Below are 22,022 nucleotides of genomic sequence, written 5' to 3' on the forward strand. Positions count from 1 at the left end.
GTTTGACAAACCGGACGACACCATGTGCTCATGGGCTTTGTTTAAGGAAGGATGGCAAAGAACAAAATGACAGTGAAATAGAGGAAGGAAGATGGGAAGTGAAAGAAAGACAGGGATAGAGTGATCAAGATGGAAAGGCAGAGCTGCAGGGCGACTCTTTGACCTCTGGGCTTAGACCAATGAGTCAGAGAAGAGAGGGAAAGAGGAGGATGAGAGATGACCTGCCTACTAGCTCCTCCTTTAACTCCTCTTTGTCATCATCTTTGGTAAATGAGCAACGGCAAATGATTACTACCCACTTAGCTTAAGGATGAATGTAAGGCTGTATATGTGTGCTTCTGTGAGAGCCTTTCTTTGGATAATATTTGCCTCAAGCAAAATGTCTTTCCACCACACAGCACAGTACAGCCTCGTGGTATAGCCTGTAACTATGGAAAATTCAGGCTGCACGGTCAAACAGGTACGAAAGCTTGTTTGCCCTCTTCAGGTCAAAAGTTCCGTTTTATGGTGCATGATCATGCAAATCAAAGGCTGTAAGGAATGTCTTAAGCAGTTTAGGCCTGTTAACACTGAGTGGCATTCTAAGCTGTGGATGTTGACATTTGAACATGGCAGCAAATTGTATGTCTGTGTCTGTTTTCTGTTTGTGCCCGTGCTTGGGGAGTCATCTGTGTTGTCGACTGATTTGGGTTTTTTTTACCCCGGGGCAGTTAATCTCTCTCTGCCTCTCTGGAGATGTGACCCAGGTCAGACATTATAAAACAGACAGACACACAGGACAAAATAAAGAGTTATATTACATTTCCACGTTGGGGATTTTTTTTGGGGGGAAGTAGTTGCTTTATATATAATTAGTGGGTTAGCTTAGCTTAGCCTAAAGACTAGAAACAGGAACGTTAGCTTTCTTGTCGAGTATTTGATGCAAAGTATCGTGCCGAGCACAGAAAGCAAATAGGCGTGTACCCCAAAATCTATAACTGGTTTCAGGGTTGTTGTTGTTTTTTTATTTTTACAAATTTGAAGCAAATTTTACTTTAAAATAGAGCTTGACCAAGCCCTACCCCCTACCTATGATAATAGGCTTTGATCACTTATATCACATATTAGAGCTGACATGCAAAGAAAATTGCTGTGCAGTTAACTGTAGCATTTTGATATATACATTTTGACTTTCTCAATTGAAGTTTGAATTGAGAATGTGTCTTTATTTAGTTGTATTTCTTTTAAAATTAAAAATCCCAATCTCATACTTTTTTCAAACCCCTAAGTTTCTGATAATAAAGTTTTTTGGAATGTTAAAATGAGGATGTTGGCTGACATACAGTACTGCAGATTTTATTATTTTTATATTCATAAATATTCATATAGGCCTCAAAACTAGAATTGGTCTTACCCTACTGTAAAAGGAGAAGGTCAGTACATAAATTGATGCCCCATTTCCTTTTTCACACGTCTCGTATCACACTCTCCCCTCAGGGCAGGGTTCAATGTTTTGTTTTGTTTTCTGGTCGGGCAAGTAAAAAACAATATTCGACATGCCCTAAGTACATTTTTACTGGCCCCTTCTTCTCTCTTCTCTCTACCGCCTTCTTCCAGGACGCTTGAAACACTCTCTTTTGCTCGTACGCAGCCATCATCATCTTCTTCTTCTTAAAACAAGACAGCCGGCAGTCATGCGTCACTACTATGCGTCAACTCAATTTTTGAACGGCACATTCAAATCAAACAACGTAATTTATGATATGATGATAATCAGAAAACATGATTCAAATTCAAATCGGGCAACCCTTATTGTTGAACCCTGCCTTAGGGTATAGAATTTCTCTTTCCCTTTCCTCTCCATCCTCTATAATGTTTTGAATGTCTTGATTTTTACCTATTTGTATATTCTGTTAATCAATTCCAATCATCCATCTCCCCTTCTTTTTTTTTTTTTTACAAAAGTCCCACTTATAAGCAGCCCTACCAGGTGAATGGGGGAATGGGAGAAAATGGCCAGAGGTCCAGCATGGCTTAATATATGTGTCGCTGTGGGGGAAGGACTTTTTTTTTTTTTTTGCTGCAGCAGCATGGAGCATTATTGTTATTAATCTGAAGATGGGCTATTACATTTGCATAATATAACATTGCCTTTTTCACAATGAGATTAGAAGATTTAGCATGCATGGCCTGCTTTTAATGCATTCAGTGCAGTACATTGAGTTGCTCTCTTTCTCTCTCAGTTGACTTCTCTCTCGATTAACTAGTGAGAGTAATATCAAATAGGACGTGTCGGCGTAATTAGCTGTGTCCTGGGGGTGTATCAGCTCTCACACTCTGCCTAGCTCAGCTAGATACAATCTGACACACTACTTTCTGTGTGTGTGTGTGTGTGTGTGTGTGTGTGTGTGTGTGTGTGTGTGTGTGTGTGTGTTCATTACCGATACTCTCCCTATGTCATCAGACATGCCTCCTCTCCAGCAGAGTAGAGACGTAACAGACCTGACTCCCAGCCAGCTTGATAGTTTCACCTTCAAATGCCTCTGAAGACTTCAACCCCCCTGTGTATTTGTGCGTGTGCTCTGCCTGTGTATCCACGTGCTTGTGAGTCTATATTTGCAAAGATGCATGTCATGAATAATGAAGATGTCAGGGTGGACTGAGCCATTTACCTGACAGCAACACACTGCTCCATCTCGAAAATCCATCGCAGCCTGCTGACAGGAGTTACTGTCTCCCATACTGCGATTTAACTGGCTCATGCAATGGAAAACATTTCATCTATTTCAACAAATATCTCATTGGTGCAGTGATATAATACCAATTTGCTAATAAATGAGTTCTGGCTAATGCACATGTGACAGAGGCTCACACACTGCAAGACAAAGCACATAAAAGGAAAAAAAAACACGCACACACAGACAGAGAGACAGAATGTCCTACTCCCCATTAATGCCAACATGGTTCTACGTGTTTGTGGCGGCTGTACATATCAATCTGTGTCTCTTTCTAAAGGTCCACCCTGCAACAGAAGCTAACGCTCATGGGCCTGCACTCATGTTTAACTTTGATCCATACGACACACTGGCAAGGATGCTTCCATTTATGTGGTGCGTTTGTGCATGCAAGTGCCAATCTGTGTGCAGCTATATCTGCAGCAGAGTTGTGATTGTTCCGGCCGAGTGCGCTCACATGCCATATGTTTACAGGCAAACACGTGTCAGATGGGGCAAATCTTGCCGCACATGGGATGTTCTAGTAAGCAATGGCGATCTTGTTTTGAGAAAAATGCAACGTGAAGACAGCTAGCTCGACAAAGATTGCCTAAACAGTCCATGTGTTATTTGTAGAATATAGGACTGCAAGTTGTTTAAGTTAGAAGGACTAAAATCAAGTTTGTTTGGACTTTTCCTCCTGCCAAAGTCGTTACGTTGGCAGGATGACATGCTATCCAACGGACAAGCCACTTCCGTGAATTACACTCCCTAGTTTAGATGTTGAGCTTTAAGAATGTCAATGAACTTGCAGCAAAGTAAACTTTCCATTCGTGGTTCAGACTAAATATTCTGTGTACTCACATCTTTTCTTTTATTGGACTGATCTTATATACATTTCACATTTTGAGACTTATCAGTGTATGCACTTCTCATTAAAAAACAATTGTGAAGACCCATTTTGGAGCTCACGTAGTCCAAATAAATCCATTAAAATAAAATCTGCTCTTTTTTTGTACCTCTCTGCAGTGTGGATTCAGACGTTGTCACTCCGTTGACCGCCCTGATCGCGTCGTTGAATCTGGACAGAAGGTTTTCATCGTGACACACCTGACCATGGACAGGAACAGGAAGTGGGTGCCAGGCTTTGGAGCCGTGCTATTGATACTCTTGAGTCACACAACCTCAGCGCTGGAAGTGCCTCTTGATCGTAAGTATTGTCCATTTCATGATCACTTTTACTATGATTACCAAAATAATAAATTCTAAAAAAAACTATTTTTTACCAACTATTTTGCTTGCATCAACACTTGAGGCTCTATGTGGAACTGCAATGGAAAATCCATTTAACGCTTTCATAATGTGGGGGCATAATGAAGAACATTACAGCCTCTATGGGCCACTAAATGGGCTCTCGAGTTGCTGCAGATTTAGCAGCAGTTTACTGGTTTTCTTATGTTTCAGCTTTGCATGTTTCAGCATGGAATCCAGTTTGCGACTTTCAGTTATGAAATGCAATTCTGAAGAACTCTGTCTCCCTATAAACAGTATATCATGACATTATGATGTCTTCAACTACTTATCTTGCATTGATTGCACCTGCCTGATGGAACTGAAGCCATAGAATTCTTCACAAAAGAAAGAGGGAAATCATCTCCCAAACTTCAGGCAGACTCAATAAAATGCTTCCAAGTACTTGAACGAGCAACTATTTCACCTAAACTTGTGATTTACCGCTTGCAAAAACTAACACCTTTCCTCAATATTCTATCACTGTGGTACGGCGTGTCACACTGGACAAAAAGCTAAAGTACTGGAAGGATGTAAGTTGCCTCAAACACTACTGTGACTTCTAGTGTTGAGTTTTTGCACTTAAACATTATTTTAACTTGCTTTTGTGTGTTCTAGCAATGTTAGATGTGCATGCGGTTACTGTGTGAAGTAACTTGCTTGTTTTGGAGTGGTGCTTGGTTTATGTCAGTTCATTAGGCTGGTAAGTTGTTATCAGATCAGAGAGCTGTTTGCAGCTCCTGATGGTGTTATACTTGATTGTGTGAATGCATGTTGCATGCATATGCTTGATTCTGTAAGCCCCCCAATGTGCTATGTTTACATTTCACTGCATGTGTCTGAACTATGCTTCTATTCATGTTTCTCCAGTGCCCCAACCCCCCACTATAACGCTACAGTCCCCAAAGGATTACATCTTTGATCCGCGGGAGAACATTGTCATCCACTGCGAGGCCAAGGGGAAGCCTCATCCCAGGTGAGACAATCACTCCTCCCAGCCCACTGATGCTTGTTTATCCATCCCAGCCGCACACTCTGCTAGCATATTTCACTGGTTACTATCCCAGTCAACAGTATAATTGAGGGAAAAAAAATATTGATAATGATAATGATGTGCTAAAGATTCAACCTGAGAGTTTCAGAAATCAAGAGGAAACCCTGATTTCCATTCAGTTGTATGGTCCTCTCTGTGAAATTATAGATGTTTCAACTTAACCTGGAGCACTGTGGAAATATGAATCGCCATAGCAACCATTGTCATGGAGACCACTTGAGAAACACACATGGCAGAGTGAATTAGACACAGTTTAGATATGCCACTAGCCCCTGAATCAAGTTAGAATCCGTCAAACTCCCTGCTATGAAGTCAGTGATTACAATCAGTCTCCTTGAAGAGACCACAATGCATCTTGATGATTTGAACAAACATGCCAACACTGTCATTTCCTGTCTTTTATGTTTCCTCATCGCTTCTAGCCTAGAAAACACAGTGTGAATTATTGTTGTTGTTGATCCTAGCTTTTCATGGACAAGAAACGGGACCCACTTTGATGTAGAGAAAGACTCCAAAGTCCTGATGAAGCCTGGTTCAGGAACTCTGGTCATTGACATCAGCGGGGAAAAGGCTGAGGCCTATGAGGGAACATACCAGTGTACGGCACACAACGAGCATGGCACCGCTGTATCCAACAGCATTTTCATCAGACAGTCCAGTAAGACTTCTAATTATATTAAATTACATTATTTCCATTGGTTTTCAAAAATTACAATACATTCTAAAGGCCTGAGCCTCAACTGCAGTTATTTTTTGGGGTAGTCAAGTATCAAGTTCATTTTGGAATTTAACATTGATTCCTAGTTTCCAGCTTCCACAAAATGCTCAATCTCATCACTTTTGCAAACATTATGAATTCATGTGATCCACACATTGACATATATACAAATATAAAAATAATCCACACTATTTGTGAAGCTATGGCCTCCAGTGCCTTTGTTTGATGTTTCTGTGACTCGCAGGGTCCCCCTTGTGGTCGAAGGAGAGAAATGAGGCCATTGTGGTGCAGATGGGGGTCTCCCTAGTGCTGCAGTGCCGACCCCCTGCAGGGCTGCCCCCTCCTGTCATCTTCTGGATGGATAACAGTGAGTCCTTTGCATGTATACATATCTGCACTCATGGCACAAGGACATAGGACTCTCAATTCAATGGACATTCAATAGACCAGACAAAAGGATTGCACACTGTAATGTGTAATCAACATTCAGTCAGGACACACTATGGTGGAGACCCTGTCTGTACATGCTAGCTTAAATCATGAGGTATTTGTGGAGAGAATTGATAGAAAATACGCCTGATGAACCATGAACTGACCACTAACCAACTTTCTTTCTCTGCCCGTCCTTCAGACTTCCAGAGGCTTCCGCTGGATAAACGAGTGTCCCAGGCTCTAAATGGAGATTTGTACTTTTCCAACGTTCTCCCAGAAGACACCAGGAATGACTACATCTGCTATGCTCGCTTCCCTCACACACAAACTATCCAGCAGAAACAGCCCATCTCAGTCACCGTGCTGGACAGTAAGTCACTGAATTAATTGAATAGTATTTGCTTAGAACTTCTACTTTTTTTTCACTTTACCACAACATTGGAATATACATTTATTTTCAAATTGTCACAATATATGTAGTAAAGATTTGAGTTTTGGATTGCTGATCATTTATATTGTTATTGTCTTGATTATTATTCCAATATAATATTTTTCCTTTTACAGTCCCATTTAGTTCACATTTACGGATATGTTTTTTATCACGCTTTGTTATCAATGAGATTTAACTACCATTTTAAATCCATGTGTTGCTCCTGCAAACCTGCATTAGCCTTAGATACATGTTTGAGCTGTTCTTCCTATATTCTACCTTTCCTGAGTTTTATGACATGCTTCTAGCAATAGAACAATTGTCACAGTAATATAACTGTAGTGTCATCCCCATGTGTTAACGTTTTTGCTGATACACACTGAAGAGAAAAAAAGCCATTGTAAAGTAACACATTTCCTGTTTTCTTTTCTAGCTTTGCATGCTTATGATTTTCTGTTATATTACAGTGGAAACAATGAATGAGACTGTGGCTGCTTTATACAATGTCACTGATTTCTATAGTGGTGAGTGCTGCCGGTTTATTCCCATTCAGCCCCCTCAGTGTGAACCCAGCCCTGTATTTACTCCATAGCCTAACCATACCCAACACACACCTAAAACTTGGCTTCAATCCCCTCCTCTGTGACTACATTAACAAACATGACATACATATTTTTTTCATGACTTGACTATAATGCACAATACAATACTTACATGGCAAAACAGCAATATCAGTGATTACCTCTGTATACAGATACTATTAAAGCCTAAGATGGTTTGAGAAACCTTTAAAAGCATGCATAACAATACATGTCAGCTAACTGCATCTCTCCTGGAATCATAGACACACTTAGGACTGATCTCATGATCTGCTACATCAAGCACACCCTCAGTGATTATCCCAGATGGCCACAAATGAAGCATGATATTAGTGTTCTAACATGGCATTGCTCTTTTTCCACCTTTTGATGTGGAAGAGGATCTTTTATTATTTTGTGACCTTTTTCGGCAAAGGAACGTTAAAGAAATCTCTAAATCCTTCCATTAACAACTTCTGAAGGATGTGTGTGTGGCTGTTGCTTTCAAGATGAGACCCCCATGTTGCCATAGCAACAAACCACCGGCTACTCCTCAGGGAGATTCCCCTTGCTCTCTAATTCTGATGTGCTGTTCATACAGTATGCAATGATGCTCGAAGCAATCACTCACTCACTCACTCACTGACTATTGTTCTATCCACTTTGACAATCCACTTCATGTCTCACTTCATGACAGTGTATGTTTCTACTACCTATTTCCTTCATGAGAATATGAATTTCCCTCTGAGCTCATGGTTTCACCCGACTCCTCACATTGTGTGGCAAGAGGAGCCTCCAAGTCTTATGTTGCAGTCTGGTTCTGATTTGGTCGTGCGTCCTCGTGTGTTCAGACAGCCCAGATGGGGAGCGTCGCCCCGGTTTCATGACACCTCTGGGCATCACCAGCACCAAGATGGTTCTGAGAGGGGAGACTCTGGAGCTGGAATGCATTGCTGACGGCTTGTAAGTAGGCGTCTGCTTAAATCGTAATCCACATGGAAGAAATACACCTTTTTGTATTATACAACAAATGTGCTTTATAGGAAACCGTCAGGGTCTTAAAAAAAAAAGCATTTGACAGCACAAAACGAAATGCAGAAATAGCAGAAAAACATCCTGTTGTATTTAATTCTGTGACAGGCCCACTCCAGAGATCTCCTGGCAGAAGGATGGAGGAGAGCTGCCGAGCAGCAGGATGTCCTTTTATAACTTCAAGAAAACGCTTAAGGTTTCTGACGTGAATGAAGCTGATGCTGGGGACTACCGCTGTACAGCCACAAACAAGCTGGGCACTGCACAACACATCATCAAGGTCTCTGTTAAAGGTATGCAGGTTAACCAGGTTATTTTCACTGTACTGGTGCACTGTGTAAGTTTCTTTTATCATTACATCAGAATTGCTAGTATGAAATTAGTTTTTTACGTCAGCTTTAACTGACATGTTTTAATCGTACGTTAACATGGATGCAACTATTTTTACATCCCTAAAGTACGTTTATCATGTAGCGAAGAGCACTGCAAGTTTGTTTTTTTCCGTCATTCCCTCATAAATCTCGCTCTCTCTCTCGCTTTCCTATTGTCATCCACAGCGGCTCCTTTCTGGGTCAGCGCTCCCAGGAACCTGATCCTCGCCCCGAATGAGACCGGCATCCTGACTTGTCGAGTCAACGGAGAACCCAAACCCAAGATTAGCTGGTTTGTCAATGGAGTCCCCATAGAGAGTAAGTAAATGAGACCATGCTTTTAAAAAAATAGAATATACTACATTTGCGCACACTTATATCCAAAACACCTGCCAGCAGCAGAAAGTATAAATCTACATGCAGAGTTGTAGTGGGAACTAAACTCCCATTCTATATAGTTTAACATAATGCACCAGGATTGTTATGAGTGGTTTCTACATACACAAAACTTTAATAGTGCAGTTGACCATAAATCCTGTCTGTTGCCTTGTAATAGACGCACCCGAGGACCACAGTCGGAAGGTGGATGGTGACACCGTGATTCTTAGCTATGTGCAAACTGGGTCCAGTGCTGTCTACCAGTGTAACGCATCCAATGAATTTGGTTACCTGTTGGCAAACGCTTTTGTCAACGTTCTTGGTGAGTTCATCTGTTTTGTTGTAAATATGAATATAGATATATAAGTTGATCGTACATTTTGGACACACAGCCCACTGTGTGTGTGTGTGTGTGTGTGTGTGTGTGTGTGTGTGAGAGAGAGGAGATATTGATTTAGATAATGTTGTGCTTCTTTCCATAGCCGAGGCACCAAGGGTGCTTACTCCACCCAACCGAGTGTACCAGGTCATCGCCAATAACCCTGCATTACTTCACTGTGCCTCCTTTGGCTCACCCATACCAACCATTACATGGTAAGATTCAGAACAGGTTTGCATGGGTAACGCCAGTGAGATTCAAAGTCTTGTTGGTTTAGCCATTGCCTCCCCAGTTTTTCTGCACGACACCATCAAACACTTAAACCCAATGTTGTTTGCTGTTTCCATGCAGGTTCAAAGACAGCCAGACCAGTGTTAAGAATGATGACCCTTATGTAATCCATGAGAATGGTACATTGGAGATCCATGTGGCCCAGCCACTACACAGTGGGAAGTACACCTGCATTGCCTCCAACAACCTGGGAATCAAGGAGAACCATGTCTACCTGGAGGTTAAAGGTCAGATATAGATATTGACACTTATCCTGTTAAAGACTATAATAGCCCATAAATAGATTATATTTTAGGCCTTGATAACCATTAGGTCAAGCTGTTATTTATTAGTATAAACTCTTTTTTTCTCCATCTTTCAGAGCCCACCCGTATCCTGAAACAGCCAGAGTACAAGGATGTACACAGAGGAATGAGCGCTGTGTTCGAGTGTAAAGTTAAACATGACCCATCCCTTATTCCCACTGTGATCTGGCTCAAAGATAATGGAGAGCTGCCTGATGATGAGAGGTACAAAGACTTATAATAGGTTAATTAAAGAGATGGTTCAGAATTTTGGACATAGGACCTAATTTCCAAGTTAGCCAGTGTGTTATTTATCAGTGGAGACAGTTTTCAACACTTTTCATCCAGTCCTTCCAGTTGCAGAGTTCGCTGGTGCTAGGCTAGCGCAAGTCAACAGTATCTGCTAGCCTGCCACTAAAAACAGTCTTATCCACTCCACAGTAGACCTGAGGCAAATAACTTATAACACCAGACTATCAATGTAAATGTCTGTGTTGATAGAATAATGTTAGGAATAAAATTACCCTTGCATCACAATGATCGCATTACATTTTGAGGGACTAGTTTCTCAGCAGCGGCGGAATTTTACTTTGCTCCAGTTAGTAGTACTGCACCAAAAAGTAAACAGAGAAGCGCACTACAGTCAGGACACCTAGTAGTAGCCTAGTACATTGGTATTGAAACATTGGATTGGAAACTAAGGACTAGGCAACATGGTGTTTCAGTGTGCATTTAGAAATTGTAAAAATAAACCAAACAGCCAAAACCACAAAGTTTCCACAAATTTCCATTGGGAGATCCAGAAAGGAACCAACTGTGGCTTCTTGCTGCTGGCTTGGACATCAAGACACACAGATCAACTTGCGTGATTGTCATGGAAACTAGCCTAGGTAATATCAGTCCGCCGCTGCTGTAACCTATGCTACCAATTACAGTGAACAAAGTATAACTATTGCAATGCAATGCAAGGGTAGTTTTATTTCTAACATTATTCTATCAACAGACATTTACATTGATATTCTGGCGTTATAATTTATTTGCCTCGGGTGCACTGTGGAGTGGGTTTAATGGCAGGCTAGCAGATACTGTTGACTTGCGCTAGCCTAGCACCAGCGAACTCTGCAACTGGAAGGACTGGATGAAAAGTGTTGAAAACGGTCTCCACTGATAAATAACAAACTGGCTAACTTGGAAATTAGGTCCTATGTCCAAAATTCTGAACCACCCCTTTAATGCAATTTTATCAAGTGTTGCATGTTGCACCATGAAAAAACAGTGATACAACTTGGAGAAAAGAGAAATTAATTCATCATCTTCATCAGGTTTGATGTGGACATGGACAGTTTGACCATCAGAGACGTGACAGATGAAGATGAGGGCACCTACACCTGCATCCAGAACACCACCCTGGACCAGGACTCAGCCAGCGCTATGCTGACTGTCGTAGGTATGTTCCTAGTGCATTCCAGGGTCTTTCACAATCAACAGGTTACCAGATGTAACAGGGATTGTGAGTGTGGAAATCACACACAGTGAATTCTGGAGACATATTTAAAAAAAAAAAATGAATTGTAATGAATCAGATAAATTATCCATCAACATATAGTGTTAATGGTTTAGACTCAACACAAAGGAACAACTCAGTCCTCTTTTCTGTCCTGCTTAGACAAGCAGTCAGTGCCTCCATACCAGATATAGGATATGCGTTGGTCCCCACGCAAAAATAGTTAAAGTACTATGACACACTTTTTATGCAATCAACCATAAAAAAACTGAAGGACATTATGACATCTGAAATCTTCCTCCTGCTGCCTTGATATTCTGTCAATGGGCTTCTTCCAAAATGTTTCAAAGTGTTTGGCTTTAGAGATTCTACAGATTGTAAACACATCTCTTCTTCCAGGTATCTTCCCACAGGTCCTGAAAACTGCTGTAATCAAGGCATTCATGAAATAAAAAGAGCAATCTAGGCATGTCTCTAATGAGCAATCACAGGCCCATATGAAACTTTCCATTTTTAAGTAAAATAATTGAAAAAGTGTTTTATTTTTAACATTTTGTTGTCACTAAACAACTGTTCTGATCTCTTTCAGTCAGGTCTTCAGTCACAGCAATGAGACTGCTCTTAAAGTCTTCAATGACACATTTTCACTCAAAGTATTACTTGATCTCAGTGCTGCATTTGACACGGTCGACCACAATATATTACTATACCGATTGGAAAACAGGTTTGGACTTTCTGGTACAGTGCTAAACTGGTTTGAATCCTACTAAAATAACAGAGACTACTTTGTGTCTATAGGTAATTACACATCTGAGTGGACAAATATGACATGCAGAGTTCCCCAAGGCTCCATTCTGGGGCCTTTTCTGTTTCACATCTACATGCTTCCACTGGCTCAGATTATGCAAAACTACAAAATAAATTACCATAATTATGCGGACGACACACAATTTTACATAACCATATCACCAGGGGACTATGGTCCAAAACAAACACTAAATGCATTGAACAAATCAACGATTGGATGTGCCAGAACTTCCTTCAATTAAACAAAGACAAAACTGAGGTATTGGTTTTTGGAGCCAAAGAGGAACGATTAAAAGTCAGCGGTCAGGTTCAATGGGCAATGTTAAACACAACGGACAAAGCCAGAAATCTTGGTGTAGTCATAGACTCAGACCTGCATTTTAACAGCCACAATAAGACAATTACAAGGTCAGCCTACTATCACCTTAACAATATATCAAGGGTTAAATGACTTAATGTCTCAGCAGGCTTTGGAAAAACGTATCTGTGCTTTTATCTTCAGTAGACTGGACTACTGTAATGGTGTCTTTACAGGTCTCCCGAAAAAAATCAATTAGACAGCTGCAGCTGATTCAGAACGCTGCTGCTTGAGTCCTCACTAAGACCAAGAAAGTGGATCACATCACTCCATTTCTGAGGTCTTTACACTGGCTTCCTGTCTTTCAAAGAATTGAACTGAAAATACTATTGTTGGTTTATAAAGCACTGATTGGTTTAGGGCCAAAATACATTTCTGATCTGATGCTACATTATGAACCCTCTAGACCTCTCAGGTTGTCTGGGACAGGTCTGCTTTCTGTCCCCAGAGTCAGAACTAAACAAAGTGTGAAGACCTTTCTATTTAATGCTGCATTTTTTGCTGCATCAAGTAAAATAGTTAATGTCTTACACTGCACTGTTTATCCTTGTATTTTATACCTGTCTCATTCTATTTTAGCTGTTTTATATTCTCTTTAATGAATGTTTTAACTGCTGTTTAATGTTTTATGTAAAGCACTTTGAATTGCCTTGTTGCTGAAATGTGCTATAAAAAAATAAAGCTGCCTTGCCTTGTGATTTATATAAAAATAGCAATATTGAAGTACACTGAAACCATTTTTTCACCACTTTCAAATTTCAGAAATAGCAGGTATCAGTTCTAATGAAGTGTCACAATACCACAGTATTTTCCCTGCTTTTCTGCTGTTTCTAATATCTGTCACTAACATCTCTTCTTGTACTTTACACTTGCTTCTTGCTGTCTTAGAGCCAACTCCTACTCCAGCTATTGTCTACGGTAAACAATATCCACAGATTAGGATTTTGTAGCTTATGTTGTCAAGTTCTGTTTGTAAGACCTTTCATTTCACCGCAATGTTTATTTTATGTTGGTTGTTTGTATTGGTTGTTTAATTTCATATTGTACCATTTGATGTTTATTTAGTTTTGTTTTATATTGGGTAAGGATTTTATAATTTCTCTGCATTTATAAACTCTGCACGCACTGTTCAACCATGCAGGTGTTTTTACTTAACCTGCCTGATTAAGACCCTTCTCAGGTGTTTGTGCTCACTGTGATTGACTGCAGAGGTATAATCAGCCAGAAGTAAAAACACCTGTGTGGGTGGGCACGGTCTCAAAATGTTTAATTGCACAAAATAATACTGCACTTTTGAATACATTAAGAAACAAGGTTTTCTTAACAATGTTATTAAACCTTTTACAAACTGCCTGCTGTGTATTGAATGCAGGTGTAATATTAACTGAACAGTGTCCAAAGCTCAACTCTGTTAGTTTACTTTTATTCCATGGGCATTGTAGAACTCTGTTTTCAGTTTCCCATCCCAAATTTCCCATCGAAACAGTAGCAATGACTTGCTGTAATCAAATAGCAGAGAGAGACTTTTCATTTTTTTGTGGTCCTCGTGTTTGCAGGGAACCCTGACCCTCCGACGGACCTGGAACTGACTGACCAGACAGAGAGGAGCGTTCAGCTCACCTGGACCCCCGGAGATGAACACAACAGTCCCACACAGAGTATGAAATGTTTAATGTATCAAACTACACTACACTTTTTAGCATTTTCACATTTAAAAAAGTCAGAATCCTCCATTGTGCAGATTCAGTTTATGTTTCCCGGAATCAGCGACTGTAGTTTTGTGGGATTTAAGACAGGAACTTGGTAGTTAGCATGATGAGCAATGAGCCACCACAGCTAAATATACACAGAATGCCTTGAGAAATATATATTTTTTCCTGTTTCTTTGTGGCAGTGTCTACACTTCGATATTTTTTTTTTATTTTTTTAATCTTCCCCAGAGTTTCTGATCCAATATGAGGATCTGCTCCACCAGCCAGGAGTTTGGGTCAACCTGACAGATGCTCCTGGTACTAGCACCACGGTGCAGTTAAACCTCTCTCCTTACGTCTACTACTCCTTCAGAGTCCTGGCTCTGAATGGCGTTGGCTACAGCCAGCCTAGCCAGCCGTCAAGCCAATACAGGACCAACCCTTCAGGTGATTAACATGGTCACCCTTCAGAAAAAAAAAAGTAATGCGATATTTAAAATATTAAAAAACACTAATTGATTGAACCATCAATTTCTTTGTTTTTTTCCAGCTCCTGATGAAAATCCATCAGATGTTCAGGGAGTGGGAACAAAGCCTGGCAACTTGGTCATCTCCTGGACAGTAAGCTATCCTTTCAGATTGTTATTGTGGGCTGTATGCAAGTAAAGGCTTGTCAAACATTTCACTGAAGTTAAGATAGAATATATGAAGTTTTTTTTTTTTCAGCAACTGATAAAATAAATAAATTCTCTGTACAGCCTCTGACAGGATTTCTGGCTAATGGGCCCGGTCTGGAGTACAAAGTGCAATGGAGACAAAAGGACGTGGATGAGGATTGGTCCTCAGAGACTGTGGCCAACGTTTCCCAGTTTGTTGTCTCTGGAACTCCAACGTACGTGCCCTACGAGATCAAGGTTCAAGCTTTGAACGATTATGGCAGCGGCCCAGAGCCTGAAGTAGTGATTGGATACTCTGGAGAAGACTGTGAGTGAACTGATTGTAATATACTTTTGAGAGTTTTGTTTTGTTCAAAAATGTTTTTTTTTTGTTTAGTCATCAATAGTCAAAACTGGTCAAACTAAATTGCTGTGAGACACAACACAAAATAATGCACAGACAGCAGCTGTAGACTGTTGATTCACAGTGGGATCGGTAGTACTAGCATCACAATTACAATTATCATTAGATTCAGTGTTAATATGAACATATTTTTTCTGAGGGTTGAGTCAACATAGGTTGCCATTTTGTTTCTCAGGGGTATGATTGAAAGTTCACATTTAGGCTAATACTTCTGACCATTGACTGATCCTTTTTAGCCTTTTAAACATTTTTGATAAACGTGCAGTGGGTTAGGTAGACGTCAAATTATTATTATTATCATCATCATCATCTTACTATTTATTATGTCTAGTGGCTTGAAACTAGATTTGCTTTTCATTCATATGTCTCTGCAGTGCCTTTGTCTGCTCCTGATAGTGTGCAGGTCATGGTTCACAACAGCACACTCGCGGAAGTACACTGGGAGCCTGTTTCTTTCCAATCAGTTAGAGGGAAACTCCAGGGATACAAGGTATTGTTTGATAAATGGTTATTTCTACAGCATGTCTTTGGTTGTAGCAGGTAGGGCTACTGCCACTGACTGCAAGTCAGTGCTTAAGTGACAAAACTCAAGCACACACAAGCATTCAATAAGATTTTTAAAACCCTTGCATGTTATAGCTTTTGCGCTCACACACTAATTGTGAAAAAAATGACCCAACAACATGAACATATTGAACATTTTGCCCTGTATTCAATCCCTGCATTTCAGCACACAGCACCCTTTCAGTGTTTTAAAGCCTTGCCTATATATTCACTGCACAGACATGATCAATTATCCAATTAAACATAGACACATATTGGCCAGCATTTCAGGATGTTGCTCCTCCAACACAGAAATTAAAAATAAAGTTCAAAGCATAAGGCAATATAATATGAGCTATAAATACAACCAGCAACACACTGTTAAACTGTGTAGGGAAATAAAGATGACAAAAAAAGCCCTAATTTAGCTGCCGCTCTGAGAGAACATATTCCATCAAAAGTGAAAACATTGAACACCCAGTGGCATGTGTTGCAGGAACAACTTCCTCAGAGGTTGGCAATCTGTGTCTACACCTCATTGGATAATTGATAAGGAGGCAGGCATTTTGCAGTGCGTGTATACAGTATATAGGCAGTGCTTTTGTTTAGTCTGTAAAATCTGTGCTAAAGGATGTGTGTTGAGATATGCTGGTTGAAAGTGCATAAACCTTTTGTTAGTTTGTTAGAGTTTTCTTGCACATAGTGTGTAGCTGCACATCCTAAAACATGTTAAATGTTAGGTGCCGAACATTTGCGTGCAGAGGGTTGTTTAATAAAGCAATATTACCATTTAAGCCAGGTGTACTTCATTAACTAAGGCTTATGTTCAGGTAATTTAGTTTTATAAAGTGCTAAAGTAGTGTAAAGTACTTGCTAGTAAAAAACCCTCCAGATAAACTGGTCATTGTCACAATCTACCAACCAAACTGAAAGTGTTTTATCCAAAATTCCAGTCGCCCCTCAATACTGCTGCACTGTGAAGTCAGAATGAAATGGCAGCACGTTAAATTCATCTCAAAATATTTAGCTCAGACCTTTTATAAATCTTAAGTATCTGCGCAGTATAAGTGCAACATGTGCTTCCAAACTGCACTGAAAATAAGCTAATAAACACATTTGACCCATAGCTGTGGCTTCAGAGTAAAAGAGGCACTTTCACTGTTTGCTTTCATTATTAAAGGCATGTAAATAAAAGTATTGAAACAGACCCCCAGAAATCAGACAACTTCCAAAAAACTGTATTTCATTTGCTATAAAATACATTACCTGTCTGTGGTCCTATTTGATCATTCAGAGTAGGTTAATGTCATGTACATTCATTTTCAGGACCTTGAATATAGCAATTTTTTTAAAGTGTAAATTGATGTGATCTGTGCTTTATTTGGCCTGTGTTTTAAAGGCATGAACACAAGGCTCTTTAGCCAAGCTGGAGCTAGTCTGATCACATTACCTGGAAGTTGACATTACAAAACAGTTTCCGTTTGTAAGGCTCTCTAAAGCCAGGCTTTTTACCATATCTGCATGTGTGCATGGTGCCCTCACCATGTTCATGAGGAAATAACAGAACTATAGTGCACATCAGGCTAATACAAGAACGAACTCCTGGTGTGTTTCTTCTAGGTATACTTCCGACGCATTCGTGGCTTGCATGAGACAGAGGAGGACACAGAGCAGCAGGAGCAGGTTTTGACGTTCAGTGGGAATCGTAGCGAGGGACGTCTGCCAGGCCTCCAGCCTTACAGCCTCTACAACCTCACCATCAGGGTCCTTAATATCAAAGGAGAAGGGCCTCCTAGCCCCAGCAAGAAATTTGAGACACCTGAGGGAGGTGTGTATGGCTGACGTTGGCTGAGGTGGTTGTTCTGCAGGCCTAAAGCATTATGCATGTATTTTCTTGAAACTACCTCCAAATATTAAATGATGACCACAATTGCACTAAACCAGGCTTTGAATACATTAAAACCTCTATTGTGTTGTATCTGCCTTTTGATGCCTACTATAAATAGCATGGTTGCTGCAACTAGCATTATTAGTACTACTTCTGTGACAACAACCTTGCAGTACTTGTTGAAAACCACACAGAATCACCACAGTTACCCCCTAACCTACCCTAGCAACCACCAAGAGTGTCAATAGAAATCCCAAACAACCTAGCAAACCTGAAGCTACACCCTAGCAATTGAATGCCATACCAACCTCCTTGTAATGCCCTTAAACTACCTGGAACCCCCTACAACCCTTTCGTTACACCCTTGAAACCTCATGGAACACCCTAGCAACAATGTGAAAGTCCCCTAACAATCATACAGGTCCATGTTCTGCTCCACAACAACCATCTTATGTTCTTATACTATAAATGCCCATGAATGGTCCTGTGCAATGTCCAGACCCTGACTGTGGTTCTGGTTTTGTTTTCAGTCCCAGGGCCTCCTTCTTTTCTGAATGTCGTAAACCCTGGTTTGGACTCTCTCACTCTGGAATGGGGCCCACCAATGAACAACAATGGACGCCTCACTGGATACACACTAAAATACCAACCAGGTAGGCTTACAAGCTGCCTCACACACCTGTTGTGTTCTACTCAGTATTATGCGGCATTTGTGCAAATGGGAAAACCATGTTGTGCATTCCTCTCAATTTCCTCATATCACTCCTGTGACTCTGTCTCTGTAGTCAACAACACCAATGAACTGGGGCCTGTCAAGGTAATCAACTTCCTTGCCAACGAGACCACCATTACCCTGGGCAACCTGAACTCTAGCATGCTCTACAAGTTTTACATGAGTGCAAAGACAATAAAGGGCTCTGGCCCCATCATCACAGAGGAAGCCTTCACAGCCATGGACACAAGTGAGTTATTTTAGCCATTTAGCTTCATCTGTAGCAAATTACAAGCACAATAGGAGGAAAAGGCCAAAGTCCTGTTATATAACATATTAAAGAGTGCAAGGGTTAGAATCACAGTGCTCTGACAGATATTAGAGATTCCTGTGAGCTTAAGTGCACAAGCATGAGGTCCTACTGGATTCCTCAATTTATATCCCCTCTATCTCTTTCTCTTTTTTCTTCTGTCTAAAGCTCGTACTCAGCCCACTGTAGAGATGGGCAAAGGTAACCCAAGTTTGCCACTGGAAGCACCTGCATGTTATTCATACCATCAGATATTAGACACGGAAAAAGAGCTTAGCGTAGAAATTGTCTTTGGTTAAATTATCCCTGCATGTTAGCATGTCTTAGAATGTGAAAGTGAATAAATAGGATTTAATGACTTCCATGGCGTCTGCAAGCAAACCATGCTTGCGTCCTGTTCTGGGAGAATAGGTTGCACTTACTGCAACATAGGTTAAAGTACTGGGTTTTTAGAATTAGCTGTGCTTGCAGTCTTTACCTCTTGCATTTTCCCTCTTCAAATGAACATATTTTCATTTGAAATCTTACGCATGATGCTTGTGAATGTTTCAGTCCAGTACTAACGCATACTTTATATACCGGCTGATTCTATAAACCGATTGTGTGTGTGTGTGTGTGTGTGTGTGTGTGTGTGTGTAAATGACTAGATTTTGATTTTGAAAATATGCATGCTGCAGTGCTGTGATTTCATTTGTTTGGATGCTGAACCAGGTGCGTAACTCCTCCATGAATCTCAGGATTGAGAGATGTCGCAACATGTTTTTAACTTGGCATGTCAGTAGCAAGTTTTTCTGTAAAACGGTGGCCTTGCCGTTCACTGTTAGCTGTCTACTGTGTTGTGTATGCGTGTTGTCTCACTCTTTTCCATGTTCTTTCAGGCCCTACAGAGTCCCCTCACCCAACCTCCCCCATCACTCAGTCTCCGCAACCCCCGTTTCACAAGGGTACAAGCACTCCCTGTATCCCCTTCTACCTCGCCAAATATCTTCACGTATTATCTGCCCTGCAAAAAAAATGGTCCATCTCAGCAAAAACAACTCTTTAAAATATCAGTTCTATTAATAGGAAATTCTCTCACCTGACTTTTGTTTGACTTGTTTTAGGAGGACTAATAAGTCCTCACTGAGATGGCCATTTTTCCGCAACTATATAACTGACCTGTTTCTATGTTGTGGCAGGATCTGACACTGCGCTCAAAGTACTTACTTTTGTCATATAATAAAAACGGTGTTGCCATGTATTGTTTTGTATAGTGGGACATTTTTCTTAAACTGAGGTGGGACAGACGGCCAACAGCCAAATGCTTGTAAATTGAGGCTCTGGTCAGTTGTACATTTAAAAAAAAATTTTTATCTAATCCTCAAACTGGTGGAACAGACATGGAGTTTCTTTTTAATTCTTGACTTGGATTTGGTGGCTCAGGTTACAGTAGCTGATGTATTTCTTTCTGGTTTAGTCCATTTATAGGCACCAGCTTTATCCTAAATTTCTACTTGCCCCTTTTAAGTTTAATACCAGTATTGGAAAGGTTTTATTTCATTGTAAGGACTTTGTGAAATTTATACATTTTGGAATTAAAGCACTTTATTTTTTTTAATTTTTTTTTCTCTCTTGTGTGCTCAGTGCCGCCTGTAGGCCCTGCGTTTGGCAAAGTTAACACGTCCACGTTGGAGGACGGTGCAGTGATCAGTTGGGATTACTTTGGACACCATAAGAATGTATATGTGGAATATGTTGTAGAAAACAGTAAGGCTTTGCTTTGTATTTGCAGTTATCTCAAAAACATGAGTGCATGTATTGATTGGCTTTTTTATAATTGAATCAGTTTGATCCATAACCATCAAAACTGATGTTTAAATAGCATCCAATAATTATTCTACCCAAAGGCTCCCTGAATCTAATTCCTCTCCATCCACTTCAACAATTCCAGGTAAAGAGGACTGGAAAAGGGAGTTGGTAAATGGTTCACACTGGCATATGATAAAAGGTTTAAAGCCGGGGACATCCTATAAGGTGCGAGTGGTAGCTAGAGACCCAGCTGACCCGACGGTTCACAGCACAGACGAAGTGTTGGTTGCGGTGCCAGGTGAGGCGGCATGCCTCAGGATAGACGGTCTTTGTGTTTCATTTTTGTCTCATTTTTCTCATCCCTTTTCTGTTACAGCACTATCTCATTATCAGACATACAATGCTACATTCAGACATGAATGTAAGGTAGTTAGTTTTCTAGTCTAGTGTACAAGCATGTTAGAAGTTGCCATCAACGGTCGGTCTGATGCATGTCACTTAAAATCATCACTAAGAGGTCCATTGTTTTACTGTTGTGTTTTTTTTTTTTTTTTTTTTTTTTTTGTGTTTACAGTGCCTAAACAATCATTGCATATTAATCCATTTGAAAATTTCATTTCTGTGTTTACAGCCTATTTTAATCTCAGTGTTGCTCAGCATGAAGAAAACCAATTCCATCATTTTAACAGCCTGGATTGAGATTTGGACTGACAGTCATGGTAACTGTTTGTCTCCATCTTTCCCTTCTCCTTTCTGTGCATGTGTGTGTCTAGCTGTACCTAGCCGGCAGGTAGACATTGCCACCCAGGGATGGTTTATTGGACTGATGTGTGCCATCGCTCTCCTCATCTTGGTCCTTCTCATAGTGTGCTTCATCAAGAGGAACAAGGGTGGCAAATACCCAGGTAATGCACACATTACTGTAATTTCAGACCTATTCAAGTGGAAATTTTAAAATACAATTATTATTTTTATTTATTTTTTTAATCTACAGTGAAAGAGAAAGAAGATGCTCACCAAGACCCAGAGATCCAGCCTATGAAGGAGGATGATGGTACATTTGGAGAGTACAGGTGAGCGATGGAAAAGAAGACATATGGCTCAGAATCACAGCATACAATAGTGTATGAAATGTCTTTTCTTTTCTCATTAATTATCTCGTGACTTGACTGTTTGTATGTAGAACATTTTACCAGGCTGCAGAGACACTCTCTCCATTACCAAACATTCCATAGAGGCAAGACAAAAATCTGCACTTTGTGTTGTTTCTTTTAATGACCAACTCACACTGACATTATTCAACACTTTGCACAATGCAAAATATATCCATTTTAACGATTATATGCTGTTCTCAAAACAACAATTAATACAAATTCCATCATGGTGACATAGTTTTTGTTTTTTTTCATCA

The 22,022-nt window shown here is 40.3% G+C and overlaps 1 protein-coding gene across 2 annotated transcripts in view; it reads left to right on the forward strand.

Moving 5' to 3' along the window:
* The window catches only part of nrcama (neuronal cell adhesion molecule a), a 55,088-nt gene that overhangs the window by 30,500 nt on the left and 2,566 nt on the right, over positions 1-22,022 (forward strand). The window contains exons 3-27 of one of the 2 annotated variants that reach the window (XM_078242958.1): positions 3,723-3,903; positions 4,854-4,959; positions 5,502-5,695; positions 6,000-6,122; positions 6,387-6,557; positions 8,047-8,158; positions 8,336-8,520; positions 8,785-8,916; positions 9,155-9,298; positions 9,459-9,570; positions 9,707-9,873; positions 10,008-10,155; positions 11,253-11,377; positions 14,156-14,257; positions 14,540-14,737; positions 14,841-14,911; positions 15,049-15,274; positions 15,745-15,860; positions 17,534-17,741; positions 18,332-18,454; positions 18,587-18,763; positions 20,447-20,569; positions 20,754-20,909; positions 21,385-21,516; positions 21,606-21,684. In XM_078242958.1, the coding sequence (XP_078099084.1) occupies positions 3,810-3,903; positions 4,854-4,959; positions 5,502-5,695; positions 6,000-6,122; positions 6,387-6,557; positions 8,047-8,158; positions 8,336-8,520; positions 8,785-8,916; positions 9,155-9,298; positions 9,459-9,570; positions 9,707-9,873; positions 10,008-10,155; positions 11,253-11,377; positions 14,156-14,257; positions 14,540-14,737; positions 14,841-14,911; positions 15,049-15,274; positions 15,745-15,860; positions 17,534-17,741; positions 18,332-18,454; positions 18,587-18,763; positions 20,447-20,569; positions 20,754-20,909; positions 21,385-21,516; positions 21,606-21,684 (3,524 nt within the window). In that variant the 5' untranslated portion in view covers positions 3,723-3,809. The remainder of the gene's footprint in view (positions 1-3,722; positions 3,904-4,853; positions 4,960-5,501; positions 5,696-5,999; positions 6,123-6,386; positions 6,558-8,046; positions 8,159-8,335; positions 8,521-8,784; positions 8,917-9,154; positions 9,299-9,458; positions 9,571-9,706; positions 9,874-10,007; positions 10,156-11,252; positions 11,378-14,155; positions 14,258-14,539; positions 14,738-14,840; positions 14,912-15,048; positions 15,275-15,744; positions 15,861-17,533; positions 17,742-18,331; positions 18,455-18,586; positions 18,764-20,446; positions 20,570-20,753; positions 20,910-21,384; positions 21,517-21,605; positions 21,685-22,022) is intronic. The other variant, XM_078242957.1, reaches the window with a different exon arrangement.

This window comes from Sander vitreus, chromosome 23 (genome assembly GCF_031162955.1).
Source record: "Sander vitreus isolate 19-12246 chromosome 23, sanVit1, whole genome shotgun sequence".
Classification (NCBI taxonomy): Eukaryota; Metazoa; Chordata; class Actinopteri; order Perciformes; family Percidae; genus Sander; species Sander vitreus.